Consider the following 12311-nt stretch of genomic DNA (forward strand, 5'->3'; position numbering starts at 1 on the left):
TGAGGTGGGGGGATCAGCTGAGCCTGAGAGGCAGAAGGTGCAATGAGCCAAGATCGCACCACTGCACTGCAGCTTAGGTGACTGAGCCAGACCCTACCCGTGAAAAAGAAAAGAAAGAAAGAATTAATGTCTTTTACATAATTAAAATTTCCCAAAAGTTATCTTATGAAACAAAGAAGCCTAGGAATTGCATAATTCATTAATAATTTTTTACCACCTTTCTGTGTAACTATCTCCTGAGACAAAATGTCTTTGTTAGTTAAATTCTAACTTATATCAAATGAATACCTGCACAGAGTTTTAAAGTGAAATGATTTTTTTCAGGCTTATAACATAAGACAGCAGTGTCCTGCCTCATCCCCACTCCCGATTTTCACATGCCAGAGCTCACCACTCCGACACTTTCAGGTGTTTCATCTATATTCATACTTCAAAAATATCTAAATAACATGCTTAATATGCTATGTTTTGATTTCTTAGCTTTGTTTTTTTGTGTTTTTTTTTTTTTGAGACAGAGTCTGGCTCTGTCACCCAGGCTGGAGCGCAGTGGCATGATCTTGGCTCACTGCAACCTCTGTCTCCTGGGTTCAAGCAATTCTTGCGCCTCAGCTTCCTGAGCAAGATGCCCGCCACCATGCCTGGCTACAGATGCCCACCACCATGCCTGGCTAAATGTTTTGTATTTTTAGTAGAGATGGAGTTTTGCCATCTTGGCCAGGCAGGTCTCGAACTCCTGACCTCAAGTGATCCACCCTCCTCAGCCTCCCAAAATGCTGGGATTACAGGCATGAGCCACTACATCAGGCCTAGGATGAGGCCCGTTTCATGCATAAAATCATTTATTCAACAATGTCTACTGGCCAGGATGGGGACTCATGCCTGTAATCCCAACGCTTTGGGAGGTTGAGGCAGGAAGACCACTTCAGGCCAGGAGTTTGAGACCAGCCTTGGCAACACAGTGAGACCCCATTTTTACAAGCTTTTAATTTTTTTAAAGAAAAACAATGTCTACTGAGGCCTGCCATATGCCAGGCACTGTTCTAAGCAGTAGGGCTACAGCAATGAACAAAGCAAAGTCCCTGTTCTTCCTACGGCTGATAAACCAGTCACCAAATGAGTAAGAGAATTTCAGGGAGTGATAAGGGTTATGAAGAAAGAAAACACAGCAGGGGTTTGTGTCCTCAGAGTGGTTAGGGAGGGGAGCACTATGTCAGAGAGAAGGAGAGGAATGAGACCTCCCTGAGAAAATGTCATCTGGGCACAGATCTGACCAGTGTAAAGGAGTAAGCCAGAAATGCATCCCAGGTGGAGCAACGGCAAGTGAAAGGCTCTGGGGCTGGAAAATGCTTCCATGTCTGAGGGCTGTGAGCAGAGCAGCATGGGGAGGAGGAACAAGGAGGATGGTAAGGGAGAAGTGTGGGTAGAACGGGCGGGCTTGCAGGCTACCATAAGGACTAGGGACTTGAATGAGGTGGGGTCATTCGAGAAGCCTGAGAGAGCTCCTGGGCTGGATTACTTTATGTCAAATACTATAAAAATAATTATTTGGGCCGGGCACAGTGGCTCACACCTGTAATCCCAGCACTTTGGGAGGCCAAGGCGGGTGGATCACCTGAGGTCAGGAGTTTGAGACCAGCCTGGTCAACATGCAGAAATCCCATCTCTACTAAAAATACAAAAACTAGCCAGGCGTGGTGACATGTGCCTGTAATCCCAGCTACTCAGGAGGCTGAGGCAGGAGAATCGCTTGAACCCAGGAGGCAGAGGTTGTAGTGAGCTGAGATCGCACCACTGCACTCCAGCCTGGATGACAGAGTGAGACTCCATCCCCCCAAAAATATTATTATATTTATTTAAATAAAAATGGAATGTCTATTTTAAACAAGGTATCTAATTGGAGCAGATACACATAAAATCTGTTGTTCAGTTATGACCTTCATCTTTTTTTTTTTTTTTTTTTTTTGAGACAGGTTCTCACTCTGTTGCCCAGGCTAGGGTGCAGTAGCGCAACCTCAACTCACTGCAACCTCCACCTCCCAGGCTTAAGCAATCCTGCCACTGCAGCCTCCAGAGTAGCTGGGACTATAGGCATGCGCCACCATGCCCGGCTAATTTTTGTATTTTCTGTATAGCCTGGGTTTTGCCATATTGTCCAGGCTGGTCTCAAACTCCTGAGCTCAAGCAATATGCCTGCCTTGGCCTCCCAAAGTGCTGGGACTATAGGTGTGAGCCACTGTGCCTAGCCACGATCTTCATTTGTGTGTCCACCTTTGTTACTGCCAAATACTCTAATTAAGCCCATTTCTTTGCCACTTCCCAAAAAAGTCTTAAATCTGGCACACTATAAATGACAATTATCTACTATCCGCATTCAATGCACAGTTTCCAAAATAAAGCTAACTTCTGGAGAAAAAAACGAGTAAGAATCAACATGAAATGGATGAGATGAGCTGAAATCTCCACCCCAGAGAATGGGTCATAGATATGTCGCTCATGAAGTCTTAGGAGATACCCAGTACAAGATGACCAGGGGTGGCGGTATAAGGAAATCTATCAAAGTTACTATCCCATCAGTGGTGACATAATCATGTTGGACTGTACTTGTTCCTTTTTTGTGCTTCTCCAACACAGAAGGGGCCTGGCAAATGGTGACCCTCCAAAGAGACATTCTAGAACTGAATGTTGAGATGGAACTAAAAGGACAGATATCAAGATTCCAAAGTAACCATGAGGAGACAGAGACTAGAGAGCTCTGCAGAAAGAGGCTGGCTGTGGTCTGCAAAATGCCAGGTGCTGGGAAGCTGTCCCATATGACTACCCAGAGCAGAGATGCAGCTTCCTAGGAAAAGAAACTATAAAAGCAACAAGTCCAGCAAGGAAATTTCAAATGCCAGGAAACCACCCCAGAATAAAAAAACTTCACTTGCATCACCTGCCAGAGCCACCCAAAGACACCAGCTACAACCACCTGCTAGGTTCAGAGGACATAAAGCCACCCAGCCAATTAAGAAATGTCCTGTCTCCTTCATTCTCCTCCCTGTCCTCACTGCAACTCTGACAGGCTCCAGAAAGCAGCTAGCGAGGGAGGGAGAAGAGGAACCAGGAAAGGGTATAGAGCAGAAAGACCACAGCAGCCTTCCAGCAGGGAAGGGGTCTGAGCTGGGGAATGCAAAAAGATACAACTGGTGGCCAGGTGCGGTAGCTCACGCCTATAATCCCAGCACTTTGGGAGGCCGAGGTGGGTGGATGGCTTGAGGCAGGAATTAGAGACCAGCCTGGCCAGCACGGTGAAACTTGTCTCTACTAAAACTACAAAAATTAGCCAGGTGTGGTGGTGCATGCCTGTAGTCCCAGCTACTACGGAGGCTAAGGCACGAGAATCGCTCAAACACAGGAGGCAGCAGTTGCAATGAGCCGATATCACGCTGCTGCACTCCAGCCTGTGTGACAAGGCAAGATCCTATCTAAAAAAAAAAAAAAAAAAAAAAAAAGAATACTTGGAGAGTGTCCATTTGGTGCCTGGCACAGAGTAGGTACCAATTAATGACAGTGATCATTATTACTGCTCCTTTGTAAGGGACAAAGGAAGCTAATGAGGCTTTCTCATTTCTTGGATAGTCCATTGCTCAAGTGTTTACTATAATTCTAAGCTCAGTAAGCAACCTCATGATGCTAATGCCATTCTCTGTCTGACCCGATCATCAGGACTAGGTACCCTGAACAATAAACATCAGTATTCCTTTTCCCATGAAAAGACACCAACAAATTGGTTTTTTGTTATAAGTATGAATCTCCTATGTAGGTCAATGCCATTCAGTTCATTAAACTTTTACTGATTCTTGGTGAACTGAAAAAACTGACTAGACATTGAAGAATGAGGACTGCAGCAGAGGTCTGACTCTCAAGAGGCTCTGTCTGAACAGTCAGGCTCCCTCCCAGGCATGCCTCTCTTTTTAATTATATGTGATCACATGAAGGCACTGAGAAATCCCGAAGCATGCTCTGAAACAAAGGAAGCATGGACTAGGTCTGCTCTCACTTGTTCTAAATGTATTTCATTACAAGTCTCTGGGAATTCATCATCCATAGATGGTGTATGTAGAGATACTTCACCACTCGGGAGACCTTTTCAACCAGAATACCCACTCTCTACCACATCGAGTCACGGGGGACTACAATAGTGATTCCAGCTCCAAAGCTCATGACAGCCTGTGACAGAGCCTCTCCATACTTTTCCTCTTGTATCCACAATGTCTTTCTAAAAACTTTCCTCAGCCAGGCACAGTGGCTCATGCCTGTAATCCCAGCATTTTGGGAGGCCAAGGTGGGTAGCTCACCTGAGGTCAGGAGTTCAAGACCAGCCTGGCCAACATGGAGAAGCCCCATCCCTACTAAAAATACAAAATAATTAGTTGGGTGTGGTAGCGGGCACCAGTAATCCCAGCTACTTGGGAGGCTGAGGCAGGAGAATCACTTGAACCTGAGAGGCAGAGGTTGCAGTGAGCCCAGATCATGCCACTGCACTCCAGCCTGGGTGACAGAGCGAGACTCCATCTCAAAGGAAAAAAAAAAAAAAGCTTTTTATTCTTTTCCTCCTCACTTCAATAAACTAGTCTAAAAAATAACTCCTTCACCGGTGGCTAGAGATTTGTTAATGTAGCTAAATCCTTGCATTTCTCAAAGACTCAAACCAGACAACAGTATTCGCATATTTCACTGCTTAAAGTCTTTAACTAATACCTCCAGAAACATGTTTATATTCAGAAAACGATTCATCTCTAGGAAGAAGGAAAAACAAGGAGGTTACAAAGGTAACAAACAAAATTTAAAATGTAAAATGTTTGCAAAAGCTTCGATGCCACATAATCCTCTGAGTTTCCTTTACCCTTAATTAGGTCAGCTTTTGATACTTCCACCATTTTTTCAGCATTTTCTTTTTCAATCCTGCTGCCCCAGAATCCCATTCGCAGTTTTAATTGACCTACTTAATTAGGATTTGGAACACTCAGACAGAAGAGTGTGTTGTCTTCATTCTGTTGTGCTCAATAGACCTTATAAATAAATTGAATTTCCAATTCTGTTTGTTAAAAACCAGGCACCTCAGGCAATTCCAAGACCCAAATATTCAGGTTTAATTATGGTCATGAGTGTCCATTCAAATATGGTCTAGGCCAGGCATAGTGGCTCACACCTGTAATCCCAATACTTTGGGAAGGCGAGGCAGACAGACTGCTTGAGCCCAGGAGGTCAAGACCAGCCTGGACAACATTATAAGACCCCCATCTCAGAAAAAAAAAAAATTTAAAATTAGCCAGGTATGACAGCAAGCATCTGTAGTCCCAGCTACTTGGGAAGCTGAGGCAGGACAAAAGGGAATAGCCTTTTGTCCTTCAAAAGGTTATTCTAACTCCAGTGACTCCTCAATACCATCCTATGATGTAATGGAAAGTCTTAAGCCAAAATTTGAGCCCAGGAGTTGGAGGATGGAGTGAGCTATGATCATGCCACTGCACTCCAGCCTGGGCAACAGAGTGAGATCCTGTCTCCAAAACAAACAAAAAACAAATATGGTCTAGGTGAAGGAGCACACAGTCAGGAGTCAGTACGCCTTGGTTCTCCACTGGGGTACTGCAATGGTACTAACCACTGCAATCTTGGCACATCCCTAACACTCCTGAGTCTCAGTCTCTCACCTTTACAAAAAAGAAGGTAGACTCTCGGGTTTAGAATGGGTCTCTCTATTCATAAAGACTCTAACTCTTGGCAGGGCATGGTGGCTCACACATGTAATCCCAGCACTTTGGGAGGCTGAGGCAGGTGGATCACTTGAGGTCAGGCGTTCACGACCAGCCTGGCCAACATGGTGAAACCCTGTCTCTTCTAAAAACACAAAAATTAGCCAGGCATGGTGTCACACTCCTATAATCCCAGCTACTCAGGAGGCTTAGGCAGGAGAATCGCCTGAATCTGGGAGGCGGAGGTTTCAGTGAGCTGAGATCATGCCACTGTACTCCAGCCTGGGTGACAGAGTGAGACTCCATCTTAAAAAAAAAGTACTGTAAGTCTCTAAGAATATTTTCTGAGCACCTACCGTGTACAAAGCAGTACACTATATACAGTGGGTGGGAGGAGGAACAAAGATGAATTGATGTTGCTCTATTGTGAACTCTACACTGCACTAGGGAAGAGACGGTCATATAGTACAAGACCAAACACCATAGCTACCTTATTTATCTTCTGTATTCCTCATGATTGGCACTGTGCCTGATATATAGTAGATACTCAATTAAATGACATAAAGGAGATATAAAATGCTCTGTGGGCATTGAGAGAAGAAAGGATTCATCTGATGGAGAGGCATCAGGAATGGTTTGTAGGTGTTATATCTGAGTTGATTTTTTTTTTTTTTTTTTTTTTTGAGACAGAGTCTTACTCTGTCACCCAGGCTGGAGTACAGTGATGTGATCTCGGCTCACTGAAACTTTCTCCTCCCAGGTTTAAGCGATTCCTGTGCCTCAGCCTACCGAGTAGCTGGGATTACAGGCACACACCACCACACCTGGCTAATTTTTGTATTTTTAGTAGAAGTGGGGTTTCACCATGTTAACTAGGCTGGTCTCGAACTCCTGACCTCAGGTGATCCGCCCGCCCCAGCCTCCCAAAGTGCTGGGATTACAGGTGTGAGCCACCGCAAATGGCCTGAGTTGACTTTTAAAAGGTGGTTTTAACTCCAGTGACTGACTCCTCAACACCATCCTATGATGTGATGGAAAAAATCTTAAGCCAACCTTGAAGGTTCTCCAAGCTCTGGTCCCAATATGTCCTTCAATCTTTATCGTTCCCTTACCCAGAACTAAGCTATAGCCAACCACTCTGCTTGCTGTACCTCAGATATTATTCACAATTGTTTTCCTCCATGCCTCCATTCTTGCTGTTCTTCATACTGAAATATCCTCCAATCTCAACGTTATCCAATCCCAATATCCTTCAAGGCCCGCTTCAAATTTCTTACTTTATAAAGAAGGGCTTATGAAGCCTTTTTTTTTTTTTTTTTTTTTTTTTGGAGACAAGGTCTCACTCTGCAGCACAGGCTGGAGTGCAGTGGCACAATCTTAGCTGGGATTACAGACACACACCACCATGCCCAGCTAATTTTTGTATTTTTAGTAGAGACGGGGTTTCACCATGTTGGACAGGCTGGTCTTAATCTCCTGACTTCAGGTGATCCACCTGCCTCGGCCTCCCAAAGTGCTGGGATTACAGGCATGAGCCACAGTGCCTGGCCCATGAAGCCTTTCTTGATCCCTCCAATAGTAGGTGCTCTCTCCTGCCTTTGAAACCCACAAAGACTTGTTGGCTTTTCTCTCACGGTACTCATACCATTTGTTCCTGCATTACAGTTGGGTCATATCTTTTTCTCAAGATAATAATCTTTGACATCAGAAACTATATTATTCATCTATATTGCCAAATAAATGGAAGGTATTCAGTAGATTATTCTGACAGGACAAATACAAATACAATCTAGGACATAGAACTGAATGAACGATGGTGCAAAGTTAGGAATATTTGTGGCTTATGCCTAAAATGGGGAATATTCCAGTTTGACTTTTGAACATAAGGTTTAGTTGGTAGAATCAGAGGGGTTAAGCTTGGAAGGTAGGTTGGAGTCAGATTACACAGAGCCTTGAGTGCCAAGGTAATAAACAGCACAGATTCGGTTCTCCATGAGAGTCACTGATAGTTTTAGGCACTGGAGAGTAACACAGGATCTGAGGTATGGAAGGTCAAACCAAAAGTCTCCTAGGAACTTGGTTGGAGATAAGTCCATCCTAGACAGAAAAACCAACTCTTAAGTGTGCTGACAAAATTAAGTGCATGACTCTGTAGATCTGTGAGTCCCGGAAAAGTCACCAAGTTAAATACTGTTTTGCAGGCTTCCTGGCAACCAGACATTTACGTTCCCACTTCAGTAAAAGGATACAGACTCACACCAAAGCAGTTATTACTAAATTTCCAAACTGGTGAAAAAGAGAAGATTCTATATGCTTCCAGAAAAGGGAGAGAGAAGCAAAGAAGTACATTATACACAAAAAATGTGTGTGTGTGTGTGTGTACACATATATGTACATACATACAGATTGAGTATCCCTTAACAGAAATGCTTAGGACCAGGAGTTTTTCAGATTTTGGATTTTTTAAAATTTGGAACACCTGAATTATACCACTGAGAATCCCAAATATGAAATTCTGAAATCCAAAATATTCCAATAAGCACTTTCTTTGAACATCATATTGGCGCTCAAAAAGTTTTGGATTTGGCGGCATTTCAGATTTCAAATTTTTCAGATTTAGGATGCTCAATCTGTATATATACACATAAATTACAGTGTGTGTATGTATCTAAGTGTATGTATTTATATACATGTATACATGTATGTGTGTGTGTATATGTATGTACATATGTGCATGTGTATATGTGTATATATGCATATATGCATTATGTAGATGTATATGTGTGTACATATGTATATGCCCACGTGTATGTATGCATAAATGTGTATGTGTGTATATATGTATGTGTGTACATATGTGTATGCATGTGCACATATGTATAAGTATATGTGTATATATGTGTGTATATGTGTATATATGTGTGTATGAACATATATGTATGTATACTGTATTAGTCCATTCTCATACTGCTATAAAGAAATATCCGAGACTGGATAATTTATAAAGGAAAGAGGTTTAATTTACTCACAGTTCTGCATTGCTTGGGAGACCTCAGGAAATTTACAATCATGGCAGAAGGCAAAGGAGAAACAGGCACTTTCTTCACAGGGTGGCAGGATGGAGTGTATGCCAGCAGGGGAAATGCCAGATGCTTATAAAACCATCAGATCTCATGAGACTCACTCACTGTCATGAAAACAGCATGGTGGAACTGCCCCACGATCCAGTTACCCCCACCTGGCCCCGCCCTTGACACGTGGGGATTATGGGGATTACAATTCAAGATCAGCATATATGTGTGTATATATGCATGTATACATGTATATGTGTGTGTATATATGTGTGTGTATGTATGTATATATGTGTATATGTGTATGCATGTGTTTATGTATGTATATGTGTGTACAACTTGTTGTTTTCCCTGGAGCAGCATCACATATTCTTAAATGAATTTCTACTACAGACGGCCGGGTGCAGTGACTCACGCCTATAATCCCAGCACTTTGGGAGGCAGAGGCAAGTGGATCACAAGGTCAGGAGTTTGAGACCAGCCTAGCCAATATGGTGAAACTCTGTCTCTACTAAAAACATAGAAATTAGCCAGGTGTGGTGGAGGGCACCTGTAGTCCCATCTACTTAGGAGGCTGAGGCAGGAGAATCACTTAAACCCGGGAGGTGGAGGTTGCAGTGAGTCAAGACCGCACCACTGCACTCCAGCCTGGGCGACAGAGTGAGACTCCACCTCAAAAAAAAAAAAAAAAAAAAAAATTATACTACAGATTTCTAACAATAACATAAACAATGCAGAGTAGTGTTATATGTAACTTCCTATCTGTAACTTAGTTTTGAGGTTTATCAAATTTTCATGCTCACAGCTCTAGTTCATTTTCATCATTGCATAGTATTGCACTGAATTTATATACTTCATGTAATCATTTTTCTGTTATTGGACATTTCAATTACTTTAAAAGCTTTACTTATGATGAACAATGCTATAATGAACAATCCAGGTATATATGTGAGATTTCACGTGGTTATAAATTTAGTAGTGGAATTATTAAGTATGAATTCACATTTACTAGACATTGCCAAACCAGTATCTAAAGTGGTTGTACTACAGTCAACATTTAAAACACTTCAACATTTAAAAACCTTTTTTAAAAGTTTTAAACATTTAAAAACCTTTTTTAACAGTTTTAAACATTTAAAAAACTTTAACACACATGTATATATAATTCCTATATGTCTAAATAACATATATTGTTACACAAACACACACACATATATATCATGATTCCCTCTGAAGTATCAGGGAGGGAAATGGGATCGGTCAGGGAGGGGCCATATTGATTTTCAATTATACATGTAATATTTTATGCCTTAAGCTATGTGATAGGTACATAAATGCTCATTATATTATCTATTTTTGTGTGTGTATGCAATGGAAATCTTTCTAGAAGCTTCTGTTAAAATTTGGGAAATTAAACTCAACATTTAACTTTGCTTCATCTTAACGCACAACTAGAAGATCATAATCCCTTATCCAACCCTTCAGAGATAAACGTGTTAGAGAATTCAGAAGCCACCACGCCCAGCCAAGCTTGTTTCTTTTTTGTATCTGCTAAATGCTCCGGCCTTCCACAGAGCAAATGCAAAGGAAATCAGGGGTGTTAAAGTGTTTTCAAGGGGAGCTCCACCATCACTTTTCAGTGGTAAGCTGTAACTCAGCGTTGGAGTAAGACCACAGCAAACAAAGGGAGAAAGGCGAAAGCCCTGCTTACCATAGAAGAGGAATGCTTTGGTCATGTGATGACGCAGGTAGGTCCGGTTGATGGTGAAGAAACAAGCATCTGCTCCACATTGGCCTAACCTCCCAGTTTCCCCTGTCAGCGGGGACCACCAGAGCATAATGGGGTAGCTGTCCAATTCCCATTTTCTTTTCCTGTGGAAAGTTAATTCTTCTTTCTTAAGAAATGAATTAAGGTGTGTAGGTGCTTCCTCCATTTTTGTATGTCCATCTTGCAAACTAGAACTTTTAAACTCCTTCCTTTCAAACTTCCCCAGCTCAACCATGACCTAAAAGAGAAGACAATTATTACCAGAGTCAAACTGTTTGGTTCTCTTTTGCACATCTCTCATTTATCTTGATGATTTAGCCCCTGACTCATTTTCAATTGCTGCTGTAACAAATTACCACAAACAGTAATTTAAAACAACACAAATTAAAGCTAGGTGCTCTGGCTTACACTTGTAATCTCAGCACATCGGAGTGGGGCAAGGTGGGAGGATCACTTGAGGCCAGGAGATTGAGACCAGCCTGGCCAACATGGTGAAACTCCGACTCTACTAAAAACTACAAAAAAAAAAAACTAGCCGGGCGAGGTGGGGGGGTGCCTGTAGTCCCAGCTACTCGGGAGGCTGAGGCAGGAGAATGGCGTAAACCCGGGAGACAGAGCTTGCAGTGAGCTGAGATCAGGCCACTGCACTCCAGCCTGGGTGACACAGCGAGACTCCGTCTCAAAAAAAAAAAAAAAAAAAAGTACAAAAATCAGTCAGGCGTGGTGGCGGCGCACGCCTGTAATCCCAGCTACCCAGGAGGCTGAGTCAGGAGAATCGAATCACTTGAACTTGGGAGGCAGAGGTTGCAGTGAGCCAAAATCACGCCACTGCACTCAAGCCTCGGCAACAGAGCAAAGCTCCATGTCAAAAAAAAGAAAAAAAAAAAATCGGCCGGGCATGGTGATGCATGCCTGTAGTCCCAGATACTCAGGAGGCTGAGGCAGGAGGATTGCTTGAGCCCAGAAGTTAGAGGTTGTAGTGAACTATGATTGCACCATTGCACTCCAGCCTGGGCAACAGAGCAAGACCTTGTCTCAAAAACCAATCAATCAATCAATCACAAATTTGTTACTGCACAGTTCTGAAGTCAGAAGTCTGCAATGGGTCTCACTGGGCTGAGACCCAGGGGTCAGCAGGGCTGCATTCCTCCCTGAAGACTCTAGGACAGAAGTCTCTTTCTTGCTTTTCTCTTAGAGCCAGCACCATTCTTGACTCATGGCCTCCTTCCTCCTCTTCAAAGCCAGCAACACTACATCTCTCTGACTCTTCTAATGTCACCTCTTCTCTCTGACCATGTCACGGAAGGCTCTCCATCTTTAAGAACTCATGTGATTACATGGGGCCCACATGAATAATTTGGAATAATCCCCCCACCTCAAAGTGGGTCACATTGATCCCATCTGCAAAGTCCCTTTTGCCACCTAAAGTAACATATTCACAGGTTTCAGGGATCAGGGAGTGGACACAGCCTCCAAATATCAACCAACAAGAATGGCCAACGATTCTACTAAACACTTACAACAAATACATTTCCCCTCATTTTCAAAAGTCTATAAGATATCCAGAAATAGTTTTGCCTCTTTTTTTTTTTTTTTTTTTTTTTTTCCCCGAGACGGAATCTCGCACTGACACCTGGGCTGGAGTGCAGCGGCACGATCTCAGCTCATTGCAACCTCTGCCTCCCAGGTTCAAGCGATTCTCCTGCCTCAGCCTCCCAAGTAGCTGGGATTACAGGT

General features: G+C 42.9%; 1 protein-coding gene across 1 annotated transcript in view; it reads right to left on the reverse strand.

Moving 5' to 3' along the window:
- FUT10 (fucosyltransferase 10) overlaps positions 1-12311 on the reverse strand; it is a 113527-nt gene that overhangs the window by 82235 nt on the left and 18981 nt on the right. Inside the window, exon 3 of the mRNA XM_005563034.4 lies at positions 10518-10812. Coding sequence (XP_005563091.3) covers positions 10518-10812 — 295 coding nt within the window. The remainder of the gene's footprint in view (positions 1-10517; positions 10813-12311) is intronic.

This window comes from Macaca fascicularis, chromosome 8 (genome assembly GCF_037993035.2).
Source record: "Macaca fascicularis isolate 582-1 chromosome 8, T2T-MFA8v1.1".
Taxonomy (NCBI): Eukaryota; Metazoa; Chordata; class Mammalia; order Primates; family Cercopithecidae; genus Macaca; species Macaca fascicularis.